The 20,038-nt window shown below is 40.8% G+C and overlaps 2 protein-coding genes across 2 annotated transcripts in view; one reads left to right on the plus strand and one right to left on the minus strand.

Moving 5' to 3' along the window:
* The window catches only part of LOC146498723 (uncharacterized), a 319,692-nt gene that overhangs the window by 218,193 nt on the left and 81,461 nt on the right, over positions 1–20,038 (minus strand).
* On the plus strand, positions 1,749–18,081 carry LOC146498731 (chloride anion exchanger-like). Its single transcript, XM_085138822.1, has 20 exons — positions 1,749–2,303; positions 3,877–4,016; positions 4,482–4,592; positions 4,676–4,836; positions 8,741–8,905; positions 8,979–9,131; positions 9,418–9,500; positions 10,401–10,548; positions 10,631–10,744; positions 11,299–11,376; positions 11,454–11,549; positions 11,657–11,763; positions 12,009–12,078; positions 13,038–13,130; positions 13,614–13,709; positions 14,216–14,443; positions 14,514–14,568; positions 14,685–14,830; positions 14,935–14,994; positions 17,476–18,081. Exons 1-20 carry the CDS (start codon positions 2,173–2,175, stop codon positions 17,500–17,502), a joined length of 2,262 nt encoding a protein of 753 aa, XP_084994948.1. The 5' UTR covers positions 1,749–2,172; the 3' UTR covers positions 17,503–18,081.

Consider the following 20,038-nt stretch of genomic DNA (forward strand, 5'->3'; position numbering starts at 1 on the left):
TTTAGACACGACAGCCTCTGAAGCGTGATCACCTCTGGGTTTAAAACAAGACAGTGGCACAGTTCAGAGACCCTGATCAGATCATCAGAGAGGCCAGCTGCAGTCAAAGGGCTCATTAGCTGTACAGAGGAGTATGTCAGACCTCATCAATACGATTTTCAAATGAAGGAAATAAAATGATAGTATTTCTTTCAATCAGTACAGAGGCCTTTTCTCTGCATGAACATCGTCTCCGGCTTTTATCAGCAGCACTAAATCAAGCACACAGTGTTTTATTCACTGGTGTTTGTTTATTGTGATGTAAATCTGGGACAACATTATGAGTCTGCAACAAAGACTGGACTGACACAACATTCACACCTTATTTGTCGCTGCTGTTATCTTATGAGTGATAAGCAACAGATAAGGAGCACATAAAGCAGCAGGCAGGGCATTTGTGGCTTTTTCCACCACATTCTTCTTTTACAAGTTACAAATCTAGTTTATCATCATTAGAAACAGCTTGTCTTTCAGCACAATAATGATATAAATTACTGGACAACGACATTTGAAACAAGCAGAACAAATCGCCTCTTCGCACAGTTTGATAAATACCGTGGGACGCATGTGTGAGGAAATCAAACCTTCTTGACTTGACGATTAAAACAAACCACAACGCCAATTCCACAGACGTTCACATGCTGTGTGAAACGTAAATGAATCTCATAAACCCGTTTTATTTACAATGGAAGACATATCGAATGTTTACAATGTCCCATTTTAACACAATCACGGTCATCTGGAATTTGCTGGAAGGAAAACATCTTTAAAAGTTGTTACAAGGCCACGTTCACCAGTGCGTAGCATCCTTTTAACAGCAGTCAGTAAACATCTGTGAGCTGATGTGATGAGTTTGATTCAGATCAGCACACAGGCCCTTCTGAGGCCCAGTTCACATTGTCCTGCTGAAATGCACCAATCAGGAGCATGAAGTGTGATGATTTCTTCCTACATGGTGGGACGAATATTCAGCGAGCATCTTTAATGACTGAAAAACAAGAAGCAGGTGCAGGAAGGTTTTGTTGTGTTTTTACCCATGTACATCAGCTGTGTCGTACTTTCTAAAATATCGCCTTAAAACTCTTTGCACCCGTTATGTGAATTTATAATGTTCACAACGGATGTGGTCATTGATTGTGAACTTAAACAACCAACGACGACTCTTCAGTTTGGTCTACTGATAGAAATGAGGCCCAAAGAGTGGAAAGTGATTGTAATTCAGAGGGTTTTGACCGCTGCACTGTGGCTTATCATTCAGCATGATGTGGCATAACAAAGACTGGACTGAGCCATGTTGTTCTGGTCATGCACACAGATAACACATTCATGAAGAAAAACAGTTTCATTTTAATTTCTAACCCAGTTTATAGTGACTCTCCATCCCTGCTGACTAAGAACCTGCTGATTTAAAGCTGCACACATGTGAACATGTAATATGTTTAATGCCACAGTGTGAGCGTGGTTTAACTTCTTAGATACTGACAAACCTGCTTCCTGCAGCACACACACCAGGCGCACAAAGGCCTTTAAAGCCGTGTCCCCTCCTAACATGCTACTTGAGTTTATCCGATCCTGTTTGTGCTGTCCACATCCTCCGTCTACTAAAGGTTGCAGGTTATCAGTGAGAACAAAGGTCAAGGCAGACATCCAGCATTTGTAATCCTACTTGAAAGAACGATATCACCGTCATTGCTGTTAATAATTACAGCTGTGATAAGTGGCAGAGATGGTATTTATTGGTGGCACGACCGTCTGAGACCCCAGTTGATTTCCAGGATCTGGAGCAGGAGGAAGAGACGGTGGAAGCTTCGACACAGACCGGGACGCTCTCAGGTATGTAGGACGAGCTGCTCTGCATATACGTACGTGTTGGAAAGTAAAGAGGGAACTGTGGGGAAGTGAGGACTGCTAAAACTCAAACCAAACTTCTCTGGTGTTTCTTCAATCTCACCCTCTGGGACAGCGCACGTTCTGACCGGCCTTATGTGCTCTGTCTTGTGTTTGGGGGTCTGGACCTTTGCTGTTTTCTGTTAATGTGCTTTGATAAGTGATGTTCAAAGGAAGGACTGGATCCTTTTGCTAACCTGATGTGATTAATGGACCTCAGAGCCACACAGAGAGGAAGCAGGCGAGATGATGCGTCCGGCAGCTCAGCAGTACGTGGTGACCAGGCCGCTGTACTCGGAGGAGTCCTTCGCTCAGGACCATGAAAAGATCTACAGGCACCGCAAAACTATGCTGGACCACATCAAACAATATTTCACGTAAGCAACATGTCAGACTGTTTGCTGTGTTTTCTGTTTGGTTCCTGTGATCACTGAATACAAACCTACGATCCAAACCACGCAAAGGTTTGATGAACTGTGGAGATTTCAGCAGCAGCTGCTCTTATTTCCATCAACACTTAAAGCTTGTTTGGCTCAGTTTGCACAGGTTACGTTTATAGTGATTAAGGTCTGACGAGACACTATGAAAACAGAAAAACATTATGTGTTTATATGTAAAAGATCTGTGTATCCTTAGATCATCATTAGCTTTGGTGCTCAGTCCATATGTACAAAATATACATTTTACATTAGCTTCAAGTCTGAAACTCTAACCTACAGCATCTGTGCAGCATGCAAACAGGGTTAGGGCAGCTATTGGCCGAGATAACTGATGTGTGACATGAAGACTGTCACTGATGTCCAGACGTTTGAAAAATGATATTTACTGAGTGTTTAAAATGGTGACACACTGGCAGGCCTGTGCTTCTGCACTGTAACTATGATTATAGGCATGAACAGCTGTTGGCTATTTATCCACTTGGTGCTTTGTGTTTTTTGCCTTTTTAACAGTTATCAATGGGATGAGTACAAGAACGAGAGATAAAAGTATTTAGATCCTTTGCTTTCAGCTGTAATTCTAACAAAGACAGAGGTGATGCTTTATCTATTTTAATGTCACATATGGCCGTCTCTGTGGACACTTTTATTCCTTAGCTTTAAAATCTGAATGAGTTTGTACTTTATTTATCTTATTTCTTACTCAAATCATTTTATGATTCTTTTTCTTAACTTTTATCATTGTTATCTCTTCTCATTACTTTAAATGCAAAGCACCTTGTTGTTGTTTTAAATGTGCTCTATAAATAAATTTGGACTTCTGTTTGTCAGTGTGCCAGGCGCAGTAAGCAGAACAGCTATAGCACTGATGCGTCTTATTAACAGACAGTTATTAAGTTCATAAGTTAAACTTTTGAGACTTGGTAATGGTTCATCTATACATGCTGGTCTTGATGATTCACCATTCACCCATTTCCAGTTATGGCCACAGCCTATTTACTCTTTTTCTTTCCCTGAAAGAGTTTCTGTTATGTTGTGAGAGAAAAATGACAGGATGAGTGTATTTATTTAAAAAACAGAGAAAATAAATTACAAGACTAAATCCTGGATGACTTAAAACACTGCAGAGCAACTGATATTGACGTAGTCAGTGGCCAGTGTTTATGTAATATTAATTAATGTATAATGAATATAATAGTAGCTTAATATAATATAATATAATATAATATAATATAATATAATATAATATAATATAATATAATATAATATAATAGCTGAATATTTCTTCATAATCTTTTTATATATTTTGATTGTAAAATCCTAATCCTAGGTTGGTAGAAGGTGTTTAAATACACAGAGTAAATAAGATTAAACAACAACAAAAGGATACAAGACTGCTCGATATTTGTACTTTGTAACCAGTTCAAACTATTTTGTGAAGCATAAAATGCAAAAAGTCGTTATTCTAGTGTTTCTCTTTAACACCATATGTTTTGGTTCATTATCGTTTCAGATGCGACGCTAAACGAGCCGAGAGCACAGCTCTGTCTCTTCTCCCAGTCATCGGCTGGATGAAAGCATACCGATTCAAAGAATGGCTGCTGGGTGACATCGTGTCTGGTGTCAGCACTGGACTGGTGGCTGTCCTGCAAGGTGAGTCGTACTAAGGCAGCTCTTCTGTTCTTCTTCCAGGACCAACTTTCTTGGAATTGGCTGCTCTTCGTTGGCAGATTTGGGGGTTTCGTGCTCACAGTCAGAGCTGTAGGTGTGAGATGAGTATGTTAGCGAGATCTACTCTCACATCATGCAAAATGATGTGAGAATGATTGCCCGAGCATTGATAAGGAGCTCCGGTATTACCGGCCTCGTGTTTTGAAACTTTGGCCGTGTTTAATATGAGCGTGGTAACATTGTAACAGTATAAGAAAGAAAATATGTAAAAGCACATTAAAGGGTCCTTTAAGCATTATATACCTAATTTATTTTTAAAAAGTAAAAGAGAATAAAAGTGATTCTCGCTGGTTTTACTGGCACACGTTGCTTTAGAAGACACAACACTGTAAAGTGAAATGAACAGATATAAATGTGAATAATACTTTGAGTGTTTCTGTCTTGCAGGGCTGGCCTACTGTTTGTTGGCCTCGCTGCCACCCTGGTATGGGCTCTTCTCCGCCTTCTTCCCTGTTATCATCTACTTTTTCCTCGGCACCTCCAGACACATGTCAGTGGGTAAGGCCATCGTCCATTTCTATATAGCTGCTCTCTAAATGTTAGAGTGTAAGTATATCTCCCATCCTCCTGTCTCCCTGAAGGTCCGTTTCCAGTGCTCTGTCTGATGATTGGCTCGGTGGTCACCAGGCTGGTCCCAGACGAGGGGCTGGCGTTCAACATCACGGGGTTTGAAGGCCTGACCAGAGACGAGCAGAGAGTGCTGGTGGCCTCTTCTGTCACCTTCCTTGCCGGTATCATGCAGGTGAATCGGCTCGCCACAGCACTTAGTACAAGATATTTTTGATGAAAGAACTGAAAAATCTACAGATTCAAGATACACTGTCTAAAAACAAGTTCTTATATCCACTGGTAAGTTACTTTAAATCAGTAACTTAGTTACATTACTAGTTACTTCTATCAAAAGTAACTCAGTTACTTCAAGTTACTCGTTACTTTCAAAGTAACTAGTTACTAGGGAAAGTAACTTTGGTTTTACTCAGACTTCTCTTGTTAATGTGTTGCTTCCCTAACTGGATACCCAGCAAGTATCCAGTTAGGGAGCCAGTCTTCTAGCTTGCTTACATGTTAGCACTATCCTGCCACAGTGCACTGTGCCACCTACCAACAGAAAGGAAAAGATAATGTGCATATTTCCACGAGTGAAATCCCACGCCTGGACCGTCGTCGACCGCCGCCATGATTCTAGCCTACGTCACAGCGTCATGTGCGCCTTTTCCAACACAAAAACTGCAGTCGTGGTGCTTTGATTGTACTCAGAACTCAGAAATTCTGCCTTCTGAATAGGAAGATGTAGGTAACACCAGACTGCAGATGAGCTGCATACAGGGCTGGACTGGGACAAAAAATCGGCCTGGGCGTTTTGACTAGAGACCAGCCACCATTGTAGGAAAAATCATAAAGCCTTTGAATGAAAACAAACACTGTTGTGACAGTGATGTTTTGATGATATATACCGTATTTTCACGACCATAAGACGCACCGTACTAAAAGGCGCAGTCTCAGTTATGTGTGCCATTACTGTATTTAACACACACATAAGGCGCACCTGATTACAGGTTTTATATACAGTCTATGCCCACACTTCCCTCTTTAACGTTCTCATGGTGTCCTCTACTATGTCCGCCTTACAACAACAACACACACAAGCATAAAAGTGTGCGTATTTAAAAATAGAGCAAAACTGAGTTTGGTATTCACATTTTTATTACTGGTAATCGTCATCAATCAAACCCATCGAAGTCCTCATCCTCCGTTTCTGAATTGAACAGCTGCGCTAAATCTCCATCAAACATGCCAGGTTCACTTTCTTCACCGTCAGAGTCACTTTCCGTGCCGTGCGGCTCCTCGGAAATGATGCCGGCTTTTGCGAAACCTCGAACAACAGTGCCAGCAGACATGTTAGCCCAAGCATCTACAATCCATTCGCAAATTGTGGCGTAACTTGCCCGGCGCTGCCTTCCACTCTTAGTGAAACTGTGGTCTCCATCGGTCATCCATCGCACCCACGCCGCTCGCAGCCTTACTTTGAAGGGCCGGTTCACACCGATGTCCAGCGGTTGGAGTTCCTTTGTCAGGCCTCCTGAATGACAGCAAGCTCACAGTTCGTTTGCTTCACTTGTTTTTTCACATCGGCTGTGAGATGCATAGAGTCACAGATCAACAGCGATGGTGATGCGTGGAAAAAACCACCTGGTCTCCTTACATACACGTCCCTCAGCCACTCTTTCATCATTTCCTCATCCATCCAGCCCTTTTCATTTGCCTTAATGATGATTCCTGCTGGAAACTCCTCTTTAGGCAAAGTCTTTCTCTTAAAAGTCACCATAGGCGGCAGTTTCTGTCCATTAGCATGGCAGCCAAGCACAACAGTAAAAGAAGACTTTTTGTGCCCCGTTGTGCGTATCGCTACCGTGCTGGTCCCCTCCACAGTGTGACTCACCGGGATGTCGACCTCATCCATGTTAGTGATGTGGCTGGGCTGGATGTGTTTGTCGGCGATGTGTTTGCTGCAGTAGGAGCGGAAGATGGCCAGCTTTTCATTATAATCCGCCGGAAGTTGCTGCGCTACCGTAGTCCTGGTCCGGATGGAGAAATGGCACCGTTTCATGAAACGAAAGCACTAAGACGGACCTCCTTGGAAATGTTCAATTTTCATTTCTTCTGCTAGCGAAACTGCTTTTAGTCGAATGGTGAAGTCGAAACGCTTCTCCCACTCGTTCTTTGCTCGATGATCCACTGCTCGAGTCTTTCCTCCAACTCGGGCCATCTCGCCTTATGTCCGCGGAAACTCAGCTGCGTCTTCTTGACCTGTCGGAGCTCGTTTTCCAGCTTCCTCCACTTGCAAACCATCGATTCATTAATCTTAAATTCTCTCGCGGCTGCTCGATTTCCATGTTCCTCCACGTAGCTGATGGCCTTCAGTTTAAACTGTGCTTCAGAAGCGTGTCTCTTTTCCATTTTCAGGGTTGTTAAAACAACGATGTTCTGCATAACGCACATACCTGTTCTTTTATATACAATCAACGCCCACACTTCCCCCTTTAGCGTTTTCATGGTGTTCTCTACTACGTCCTCCTTACAACAACAACACACACAGGCGTACTGCACTATAGGGCGCACCGCACACTTTGAAGAAAATCTAAGACTTTTATGTGCGCCTTATACTCGTGAAAATACGGTATGCATCAGTCTATCAATCGTTTGTTGTAAGATTCAGATAATTATTTTTTAAAAGCGAGACATTTTAAAAGAGAATAAGAAAGAAAAGTATTTCTTTGTGCCCCCCTCTCCCTGTTAATGCCCTACCTGCCCCCCTGGCAACACTTTGCTAGAGCCGCCCCTGCACAGTTACCAGCTGTCAGCTACTTAGAGGGTCCTTAAAGATCCTGGTGTTATTTGTCTCTCAGAAACAGTTCATAACTTCAACTCATCCATGTCACCTAAAAGGTAAACCTGTTTCTCCATCACCTGTTCAGCTCTGATGATTCAGTAAGGACATCTCCTGGTTTCATCTTCATGTTTCCCTCTCACCAGATAACCAAACCGATATCATGACCAGCAGCTTTTTTGCAGCTGTGGCTCCAGCAAACATCAGCTGATACTAGAAATTAATATTAAATAAATTCTAACAACAGCTGATCAAGCTTAAACGTGCTGCTGTTGTTTAGCACGACATCCGCTGGTTTCCTCTTTCTGGGCGATAAACAAACAAGAGAGACGATCAGCTGATCATTGATCAGTTTCATGATTGAAGTAGAAACAGGTGAGAGAGGGAGAGAATGAGAGGAGAAGAGGCAGCTGTGCAGCAAAGACACAGAATAACTCCAGCTTTGTGTCTTTTTCATTGTAGCTGAAGTCCGGGACAAACCGTGTTCCTTTTCAGCTCAATAAGAAACGCGTAATATTTTCTCTGAATGCGAGAGGATTCCATTTTTTAGGGGACGGTTGGCAACTCTACTAACTAACCTTATGATTAAAATAAAGTTCAACATCATTAACTTCATAGCATCCACCCAGCTGTATAGAAACTCCGTCATGCTAGCTAGCACGCAGTATGAAAAAGTCAGCACAAGGAAAATAAACTCCACCTAAACTTGGTTTATATCTGACCCAGATAGACTGCAGGTCATAACTTCTTACCTGAAGTTCAGTTCACACTCGGACCGGCGGCCGCCTCGTGCCTCTGCTCCTCCTGCCTCCCCTTTCCCTCATCCACCTGCTGCCTCCACCACTTGCTAATGTTACTGGATCTGTGGAAGCTCCGCGATGCCACCACACGAAGTAACGAGTAACGAGCCTATCTAAATCCCAGTAACGAGTAACGAGTAACACGTTCCTGGTTTTGGCATAATAACTAGTTACCGTGCTCGTTACCACAATAATAACGTAGTTACTGTAACGCATTAATAACGCGTTAGTCCCAACGCTGCTTATATCTCACTGAAATGTTACTCTTTAGCTGACTGTTGCTTATTTTAGGTGTAATGAGATATTTTAAGTAGAAATAAGATAAATATACTTGGTAATATGTTCAGTTTTTGCAGTGCATAGTTCCTTCCTGATCTGTGAAGACCATACCAAGGTCAGGAATTGTGTCAAAGTTTACCTAAATGACTGAATCTGTTTGTGACTCCTGTCTCCGGCAGCTTGTGATGGGCGTCCTGCAGGTGGGCTTCGTTGTCATGTACCTTTCCGACACACTTGTGTCAGGTTTCACCACAGCTGCTGCGATCCACATTCTGGTGTCGCAGCTCAAGTTTGTGTTGGGGCTGGAAGTTCCAGGGATCAGCGGGCCGCTGTCACTCATATATGTAAGTACAGGCCAGCTTGAAGCTTGCTCTGTTCATCACAACAGGTTGTTTATCTGCTGGTTTCATTCTTCAGACCTTGGAGATCATCTTTAACAAGATCACCTCCACCAATGTCTGTGATGTGGTGATCTCCATCGTGATCATGGTGGTGGTGTTCATCGTAAAGGAGATAAATGAGCGATTTAAATCCAAGCTGCCTGTGCCGATCCCCATAGAGGTCGTCATGGTGAGCAACACTGCACGACTCCTGACATTTTTGCATCTCTTTGAAGGCTTGTTGGCTCCATAAACAACAACACTGATATTGATTACACTGGTTTTGGCTCTTCACTTTAACGACTGTACTCAGCAGGTGAATAACACTCATTAAAGTGATTAATGTTCATTTATGGGCCAGAAAAAGATTTCACCGATTAACTGCAGGTTCACACCTGCAGTTAATAAATGCTCTCTGACTTTTGTATTTAAAAGAGTAAATAGCTGTAAATAATCATTTGTCATTTCTTTCACAGACTGTTATTGCATGTGGAGTTTCATATGCATTCGACTTTAAGACAACATATGGCATTGATGTTGTTGGTTATATACCAAAAGGGTAAGAATACATCAAGCTTACAGTAAAACCTGTCGATTGTTTTATCTTTGCTGTAGAGTCAGAACATCAGCAGCAGGAGTTATCAATGACAAACTGTACTTCCCCTGTAATATTATACTGTTGTTTTAATATCCTGAGACTGTGCATAACTCACAAGTACATAAGAAGTTTATAAGGTGATAATAGCTAAAAGCTAACATTTTGTTTTGGAGCCTGTAAAAGTGTGAAATCAGAAAGGCAGTCAAAGAGAGCTCAAAGCACTTCCACAACATTATAGTTCTAAAATGCAACATGCAAACTTTACACATGTTATGTCTCTTTCTGCTTTGGCCAAAATTAAATATGTTTTTGATTTGAGGACCCAAACGCAGACTCATGGAGGCGAGACAGAAACTCAACAGGCAGCTTTATTGCTGAACATCAGAAAATACAAAAATAACTAAACTTGTAATGAAACTAAACAGGCTGGTAGGCAGAACACACGGCGGGGAAAGAGGGAGACAGAGGCTTAAATACACAGCACAATGTCCAGAGAACAGAAAACACACAGTGAACACAGCCGAGACAAATCAGACATGAACACGAGAGAGAGACACAGAGGACAAAGACACAAGGGGAACCGAATAGTCCAAGAACTAAACAAGAACACTCAGAACTACGACCATGAATGACCCTGAACATAATACAAAATATTACTAGAATACAAGAAGGTCAAAATGCTGGGTCAGAGTGACCCAGAACCATGAAGCTGTATTTTGAAACAGTAACATAATATTACGCTTTAGCTAAGGGTCCAACATGTTAAGGTAACGGTCTGTTTCTCTTATCACTTGTGGCTGATCCACCTGAGCGTGTCCATGTTTAGAGACACAATAATCTGACAGACTTGTACCGTTTCAGGTACGAGGCGCCAGTCGCCCCAAACCCGCAGATCTTCCAAGAAACAGCAGTGGAAGCGTTTCCTATAGCCATCGTGGGTTTTGCTGTGGCCTTCTCTGTGGCCAAAGTTTATTCTATAAAACATGATTACACCATAGATGGAAACCAGGTGGGTAACAACTCAGCCACATGTAGGTTAAAGTCGTGTCAGGACGTCAGTGTGACTTTTTATCTCTGTGACCCGGCTACAGGAGCTGATAGCCTTTGGAGTCAGCAACATCTTTGGAGCTTCCTTCAGGTCTTTTGCAGCGAGTACAGCTCTTTCTAGGAGTGCAGTTCAGGAGAGCACAGGAGGGAAAACTCAGGTAAACTAACATAGCTGATCCCGGATCTGTCCATGTCAGGCAGGGTTTTCTGTATTATTGTAGGGTCTCCCTTACAGTATAAAGCACCGTGAGGTTTGTTGTTGTGATTTGGTGCTGTATAAATAAAGCTGTATTGAATAATATTGAAACTGAAGTCGGATTTCGTAACACAAACGTTTGAAGTATCTCTACAATTCATTTGTTGAATCCCTGGAAAACATTTAAATATGACTGCATGATATCAGTTTACAGAATCTATCCATTCTCTTCTGTTTATACACGTTCATAGAGACTCTGTGATTAACTGCAAATGAATGGACAGCAGTTCCTGTGACACTGCTAGTTTCAGCTCGTCGCTCTGACATACAGTCACACAAATGCATTAAATTCACAGCGAGTGACCAATAGAAAGGCCAGCCAACAGTGACCTCGAGTGTTTAGAGGAGAAAATGTATCAATCAACTAATCTGATAAAGTCCTTTTTAAATCAGCACAAACTCACAGAATCTGATTTCCATCACGTTTGTTTTTCAATCCTCTTCTGTCGTTTTCAGGTAGCTGGTTTACTGTCAGCTGTCATAGTGATGATCGTCACATTGGCTATTGGATTCCTACTGGAGCCCCTACCGAAGGTATGTACACCTCCCTGTGCCTCTGACATGCTGTATATACTCTGGGAAAGCCGATCTCTGGCCCTCTGCTTTAACAGTCCGTGCTGGGCGCCGTGATCATCGTCAACCTGAAGGGCAGTCTGATGCAGTTCAGAGAGATCCCATATCTGTGGAGGAGGGACAAAGCCGACTGTGTAAGATCTCACAAACTTTCAGTACTCTTAAAGACCATGTTTATATTTTGTAAGAAAGGACACATGGCCTCCTTGTTAGTAAACAACATGTTTCTTACCACAACAAGGTGGTGTGGCTGGCTAGCTGCATCGGTGCCCTCTTGCTGGGGCTGGATCTGGGACTGGCTGCCGGCCTCGGTGTGGAGCTGATCAGTGTCATCCTCAGGACTCAGTTGTGAGTATTTGCTGCACAATGTGATCATGTAACTGATTACTGTTGTTATTTCATCACGCTATTGTCACGAGGTTCAAAATGATGGCTTTTACTCTGTCAGCTGTTAGATAAATGACCACGACAGTGAGTACAAACACGTAACGCTGATTCTTGTAAATGATACAGTAGTTTACATTAAACCTTTCATCGTTGTATCATCATCATCATGAGCATGTTAGCATGTCATGTTTGCTTGTTTGCTTCAGTCCTCGCTGCAGTCTGCTGGCCAACATCAGGGGCACCGATATCTACAAAGACCGAAAGGACTACATCAGCGTAAGTTAGCGTGTGGCCCCTCAGGTGGCTTCAGTTTACCTTTCAAATATTTACACAGCTGTCGGGATATTAGCTTAGGCATTTGGATTAGAGTGTGAGGTCATTATTTTTATTAACAGTTTTACATTGCAAAACTTTTTATGGAAACCTAGGATGGAAAAATAGTTTCAACTGAACTGAAAGAGATGTACTTTACCTTATGTGCACTGCATGTGGAAAGAAGTGTTGCAGTTTGATAATAACATAAAGGACTTGTTACGATGTTACTAATTACAACTGAAAACCTACGAAATGTAAACAGGAAGTGTGAGTGTGGTTTATCACTGGCAGGCAGCCCACAGTCAGACAATCATACTTTGTACAAAGTCTTGCACGTTCTTCAGATCTGCACCGTCTTTACACTCACAGCACACTGTGTGTCTGTGCTGACAGAGAAATCATTTCCTTGTAACTAAAACCAGTTTGAGGTACGACTTCACTGACTCATCAACACAAAACGTTTTGTGGAGCGTGTAGCAGCTGTGGCACTTTGTCTTGAAACAACTGTAATCTTCACATTTTCTCAAAATACTTTTTAGACTTTAATCTCAAAATGTTCTCATTTTCTCAGAATAATTAATTTTCTTCTTAACGTGTTTCTAAAACTCCTTTTACTTTAGATCCTGAGGTGAAATCCTTTAACGATTAGCTAAATGCCAGCTTGAGCCACCAGTTAATTTTTAAAGATCGCAGATATTTTGTGCTAATTCATCATAATTAGACAAAAGATTACTGCATTACTAGGAATGATTTTCACTCTACTTGCTTCTTGGTGTTTGGGTTGGGATGATACTAAAGAATAGCAGGACTCACTGTCAGTAAAAGTTGTTTACTGACTGGTTTCTTCTTCACATCCACACCAACAGTCCGACTCAACTAGACAGAAAGAGATGCAGGATGATTTTTTAAACTCTTTGCAGATATACGAGCCAGAAGGAGTGAAGATCTTCAGGATGCCATCTCCAATCTTCTTTGCCAACATTGAGTTCTTCAGGAACAAGCTGGTGGAAGCTGTAAGTCACATCTGGCTTTAGAGTGTAAAAGAATAAAAAGGTTAATGTAAATTGTGGCTGATGTCGTTTTCAACAACGCCTCTTATTCTTTCAAACACAATAAAACACATCAGATAAACTTATCTCTGATCTTTGGGGTGGCTGTAGCTCAGGAGGTAGAGCAGGTCACCTACTGATCGGAAGGTTGGAGGTTCGATCCCAGGCTCCTCCAGTCTGCATGCCAAGTATCCTTGGGCAAGATACTAACCCCAAGTTGCTCTCCGATGCGTCCATCGGAGTATGAATGTGTGTGTGAATGTAGTTAGATAGCACTAAGTATAGATAAAGTGCTTGTGAGAATGGGTGTGACTGGGTGAATGTGGCATGTTGTATAGAGCGCTTTGAGTACTCCGGGAGAGTAGAAAAGCGCTATATAAGAATCAGTCCATTTACCATCTGATCAGCAGATACGATAAATGACACACTTACTGTATGTCTTCCCAGGTCGGGTTTAACCCATTACGGGTGTTGAGAAAGAGAAATAAAGCAGTGAGGATGATACGGAAACTTCTGAAGAAGAGCAAGTTGCAGTGGACATCTGTGAGTATCTGAGCTTGGTTTGATAGTAACGGCACAAATGTTGCCTGTGTCGACACATTAACAAGGCGTTTCATTTTTATAGTGAGTAAATTGACCAGAGTAAGAAGTTATTTTGGTCATTTAACTCGATTGATGTCATCATGGCAGATTTACATTTTCTGAAAACTCAAAAACCCAAACAGTGAAGTGAGAAAAGCAGCAGATGGTGCAGAGTCCAGCTTCACTTGTGGTGTGAGGCTGTAATGTGTGACTTTGTGTGTGGTTTACAGATATTTAGTCAGTCACAACAAAAACCTTTGACAGTGTTATTAGACAATAACTGACACGTTCAGTATGAACCTTGATGCTCGATGGACAAAAACCATCATATATTTACCATCATTTATTTATTTATTTAAATTGTCAGTAGCCATATCTTGATTGTAAACATATTCCTGCAGTTCCTGCTGGAATGTGTTCCCGTGTGGTGAAGTCTCTGACATAGAAAACACATTTTGCTGTTACAGATCGGCCTCCTGAATACCTCGTGTGGACCCATAAATGAATCAGAGGACGAGAGCAACATGGAAGAGCTGGACCAACCGACTGACTTCAAAGACTTTCCTGCCCGGATCGACTGGAACGCCAAGCTTCCGGCCAACATTGTGGTTCCCAGAGTTGAGATTCACAGCCTGGTCCTGGATTTTGGCGCCGTCTCCTTCTTAGACATCTCTGGACTGAAGGGACTCAGAGCAGTGCGTTTGTATCCATGCAGCAGCAGCAGATGTTTCACTCTGGCTCTGTTTAATTCATTTCTCTTTGCAGCTGCTGAAAGAGCTGATCCGAGTTGAGGTTGAGGTCTACATCGTGGCCTGTGACCGTAAGTACTAACGTATTGTCTGTATTAGTAATCATGTTAGCCTACCATACTAACCTAAACACCTGTCACATACTCAGCTGTATGTTTGTCGACCATATTTGGACCTTCTGTTGCAGCTTACATCCTGGAGAAACTCCATGATTGTAGCTTCTTTGATGATGAAGTTCAGTCTTCAATGTTCTACCTGACACTGCATGACGCCATGCTGCACATCCTGGAGAAACATCCGGAGCCTCCTCCAAAAAAGTCTGATTATGAGAAGGTAAAGAAGAGCAATAAACACAATATTCAGGGAGTATTTGACATCTTACTGTTGGAAATATGTACAGAATATCAAACTTATAAGAAATGTGTGTTATTGCACAGATAATAACATCAGTCACAGTTCATCACCTCGCTGGCAGATTGAGGAGCAGAGACAGAAATGTAGGTATCAGCCCCAAACCGTGCTTTTCAATGTTTGTATGCTGTGTGTGTGTGTGTGTGTATATATATATATATATATATATATATATATATATATATATATATATATATATATATATATATATTCAGAATGAAAGGTCGGGGGGGGGAGCCCCAAGTACGATGGAAGAAGGATAGACTGCCTGCAGGGTGGAGAGTAGGGATGGGTATTGATAAGATTTTCACGATTCTGATTCCATTTTTGATTCTTTATCGATTCTCTTATCGATTCTTTTTTTAAAAAAAGGAGAACACTAAGGTCGATTAGCTCAGAACTTTGTTTTATATCTTCTCTTTGAACAAGACAGAAATTTAGGAGTAACATGGCCTTACAAACCCAACAGTGAGATCTTAAGAGATCCACAGCCTACGGCTCTTCAATGGGGTGTCACAGGGTCCCCAGGAAAAAAAAATTGTAAATGTAAAATAATAAAATAAATATTCTTCTGTAGCAATAACAAAGTATAACATAAATTATTCTGTAGCAATTACACAAGAATATCCAGTAATGTCCCTGCCTATAATTAAATTCACATTCACTTACTGAAAATCATCTGCTGCGGCAAATGGGTTCAAGCCTTTGACATTATTTGACATTTGACTTAACATTGCACTCAACAACAAACAAAAAAGTCAGTATTTCTTCACATCAACATGCAGGTCACAAGTCCCGTGTGACGTGGGCGGTCCTCTGAAAAGCTGAGTACTCCCGATGATTCAGCATCTGGTAGAACTTCCTCTTAGTGATGGGATTTCCGGCTCTTTTTAGAGATCCGGCTCTTTCGGCTCCGAACCGGCTCTTCAGGTTGTTTTGTTGCTTTAACTATTTAATCATTAACAATAATATAAAATTATGCAGAAAAGGAATTACTAATGTTAAAAAAGTGGTTTTATTTATATATGTTTATATATGGCCCCTAGAGACAAAGCACGTACAAACTCTAAAGCATATACAAACTCCAAAACACATTTCTAGCGTTTACTGAACTTCCAAAACAGAGCTACCCAGATCACTTAAATTACACAATTGAAAGCATGTGCGTATTGTTTGTGTATTTATAGACAAGCACTCATATTTATTCAAATAATTTTTAAAAAAAAAGTTCATTTACCTGTTACTACCACACACCAAATCCAGTTGTTGATACTTCCTTGCTTGTGTAGCCACTGGGAAACAAAAGCTCAACACTGCGCCCTGCATCCTGGAGCACTTCTGTTGTGTTTTGTACGTGCTTCTGAGTTTTTACGCGTTTTGGAGTTTTTACGCGTTTTGGACTTTGTACATGCTTAGGAGTTTGTACATGCTTAGGAGTTTGTACATGCTTAGGAGTTTGTACGTGTTTTGTCTCTAAGGGCCACCATAAATATACTTTATTTATTCACTCCACATAAAATGTAATAAATAAATCATATAATACAAAAAACAACTATTTACATTTTAAATTTTTAACTATTTAAATTTTCAGCTTTTTCCTTTTAAACCAATTTAATGTGAAACAACACAAAACATTACAAACCACAACACAATTAAATATAAATTAAAATATGAAAACAAAAAGAAGATGCACATTCTCTGTCATATGGGCCTGCATGATTTCTGAATCCTTTATCATCTGCAACTGAAAATAGTGGATGATTACTATACCTTTCTAATGTGACGTTGTTGTCCCTCGCTCTCTTTCTCTCTGGCTCTGTTCCTGTGCTACTGCCAGTGTAACTAACGCCCCTCCCCCCTCTGCCCAGCGCAAAGTACAGGCCGCGTGTGCGGAGTTTAGCGGAAAAAAGGGCGAGAGAGAGGGTGAGAGAAAGAAAAAAAAACCCTCACGACTCCCAATAAGGAGCCGGCTCGTGTCGTTCACTTCAAAGAGCCGGCTCTAAGAGCCATTTCGTTCGCGAACGACCCATCACTACTTCCTCTAGCAGCAACAACTTAAATTATTTTCTTTGGAGGAATTATTTTCTCACTCTTCTTTACAACGTTGCTTCAGTTCATTGAGTTTCATTCGTTCACCTTTGTTGGCTAAATGTACTCATCCTGCAACTGAATAGAAAGTTACATACAAGGCTTGAATAAGGCTTGAATCACAGTCTCCTTGGTAAAAGCAGCTCATGCAACCTCCACAACCTGCTGCCTCAGTGTGTCTTTGTCACTCAGTGTTGTCTCACCTGAATTCCTCCTATGGGCATATTAGTCTCTTGTAAATGAAATAAGTAATATACTTTTAACCCTCTCAGGCTCAAATTAAGGTTTTTGTTGCTAATGCACAACCAAGTCCTGCAGTGGTGCTTCTGTAAAAAAGACTCATAAAATATGTTTGTGGGGTGATCAGGTTGTTAGTTATAACTGTTGCAAATCGGCAACGTCTGCCTCGAGAGGGTTAATAATATAGTGTGCTACAAAGTTGAAACAACCTGTAACACGAGTTCCTTCTTCACCCACAGGCTTCAGAAGCACAAACGAAGTTATAATGCCGGAGTCAGAAGATGATGATTAAGAAGATCAAAGAAAGCATCGAATATGTTACAAGTGATGCTTTATAGCAACATGCATAGTGAAGAATGATGAACTGCTTTAATTTATTTAGCTTTGACTTTAATTCATGAGACGTTTCGTTCTATTGTTTTTTATACTGTACATATTGGATTTGTAGGGACACATGGTGTAATATATTGTAATGTGTATTTTCCTAACAGTGACAGTGAATGAACTTTTGACAAAGGAATATTGTTTTTATAACAAAACGAATGTGAAGATAAAAAGCAGTGGCTGAAATAAATGTTTTTTATCAATAAATAATTCAGTTTAGTCTTTTTTAGCTTTTTTTAATCTGGCACCATTAGAATTAAAAAGGATGCTGTTGCAGCCCTGTTAGCTGGGTTATTATTGCAACGTGATTCATCGTCACTATCAGCTTCTAATATTGGGAAATTGACATTAACACGACTAAAATGACATCATTAAAAACATTATTTCAGTAACATGAACATATCCATGATTATTTGGTATACTTTGACTCAGTACACATACAACAACATTAAAATAACATTAAAATATTAAACTATGATGCCTATCAATGTGAATTCTTCATTATTTCACTTTCACTTCCTTGCTAAACATTTTTTAAAAGTAAAATAAAAATAATAAATATAACATTTAAAGAACACTACTTTAGAAACTGCTGCATATATTTAAAGATTCCTGTTGAGTTTTGTTTTAATGTTAAACTTTTATCTACATTTAACCTTTTGTGTTGTCTGTTTATTTAACTTCATAAATCAACTTTACTTACTCAAAGTGTCTGATGAATCATTGATGTGTTGATCAAATAAATCAGATTCTTTAAAATTAGACTGTGTAAAATATTCCCATATGATCACTGGCAGCCATACTGCTGACTGTTATTATTTAGCGCTTTTCTACTCAACCTGAGCCATTAAAGCACTTTATACAACACACCTCGTTCACCCATTCATACAGCAGACATGTTGTGGATAAACTGCATCTTAAACCAACTCAGTGTCTTATCTCTATCCTGTCTATCTTGACAGTTGTGCTTGTTCGGTGCAGCTAATATCAACTAAGCCGTGGTCACAATATCCACGAGCCTGGCAATATGCCTGCTGTTTTGGCGTCTAACCAGTCTTCTGTTATATTGCCCTTGTAATGACGTCCGCAGTTTTTTGAAGTGGTTTATCTGAGGATTTGTCCAGTTAAGATATGTTGTAAACTATATGGCATCCTTGTAATTTGCTTGAAAGCCTCTTTGCATGTAATTTAGAGAATTTCCAAGAATTTAATCATCGGCTAATTGGAAGGCTTGATCCTTGGCCGCTCCAGTCTGCATGCCAAATATCCTCGGGAAAGATACTAACCCCAAGTTGCTCTGCGATGCATCCATGAGAGTATGACTGTGCACCAAAGGTAGAAAGCACTTACATGGAGAAGCTGCTCGGGTGAACGAGGTAGTTCAGCATTTTGAGTGCACAGTGTAAAAAAGTGCAGAGATGTAATGGTGAGTAGTTAAGTTCTCTGCATGTCTTTGGACTGCTGCTCCATCAGGTATGTGATTTCACGTCGTTTAACTAGACAACACAATCGACCTGTGGTGTGAGTTGTGAGTCTCCCACTGCTCCCAGAATGCGTCATGAAGGAAAGTGCTGTGGAGCCGCTGTCAGCTCGTCATTTTTTATGGCGTCCATTTACTGGGTCAGGAACTTTTACTGGGTTGATTTTTTTTACCACTGGCACCTTAGAAATTAAAACATTATTTTTTCTTTTAAACAAAAGAAAATTGCTGAGCTAATCTTAGTCATGATGGCAATGCCTGCAACAGCAGCACTCCCCAGTGTGAGAGCCTTTCTTTATTATGCAGTATATTATTTTGTCTTAAAGCAAGTATTATTTGACTGTAGTCTGCCTTAGGTGCTTTGATGATCATCAACTTGAAGGGCATGCTGATGTGGTTTTAAAAAATCCCATATCTGTGGAGGAACAAACTTTGTACGCGTCCAATAACTGTCCTCGACCCTGTTCGCATCTGGCATTAACACTGTTTTATGTAAAATGGTCACAAATGGCTTGTTTCTTTGCAAACTTCTCCATAAAGTTTCAGAAAATCCTCCAAAGTAGCTTTGCCAAAAACTGCACTTCCATTGGTGACGGCTTGAGCCTGGCTGTAAAACTGAGTCTGCCTGAGAAAACATTCAAAAGCACGTCTAAAGCCAGGAGTAAAACACTATTTGGGCTGCTCTGGATATTGCCTCCTTTAAAATAATTTGGTAGTGGGCAAAAATAATATTTTAATAAGTACCAAGACTTAAAGGGACATCGATGCTTTGGTTGTGCTTACCCGGGATATGTAGCCAGTCTGCGAGCAGTGTTGGGGAGTAACGGAATACATGTACCGCCGTTACGTATTTAAAATACAAAATATGAGTAACTGTATTCCGTTACAGTTACCGTTTAAAAAGGTGGTATTTAGAATACAGTTACTTTGTTGAAATA

Source organism: Neolamprologus multifasciatus, chromosome 17, assembly GCF_963576455.1.
Source record: "Neolamprologus multifasciatus chromosome 17, fNeoMul1.2, whole genome shotgun sequence".
NCBI classification, from domain to species: domain Eukaryota; kingdom Metazoa; phylum Chordata; class Actinopteri; order Cichliformes; family Cichlidae; genus Neolamprologus; species Neolamprologus multifasciatus.

Coding starts and splice junctions, on each gene's coding strand:
- LOC146498731 (XM_085138822.1), top strand. CDS start 2,173: ATGATGCGTCCGGCAGCTCAGCAGTACGTGGTGACCAGGCCGCTGTAC. Junction 4,017..4,481: donor ACTGGTGGCTGTCCTGCAAG/GTGAGTCGTACT, acceptor TCTGTCTTGCAG/GGCTGGCCTACTGTTTGTTG. Junction 8,906..8,978: donor GGCCGCTGTCACTCATATAT/GTAAGTACAGGC, acceptor TTCATTCTTCAG/ACCTTGGAGATCATCTTTAA.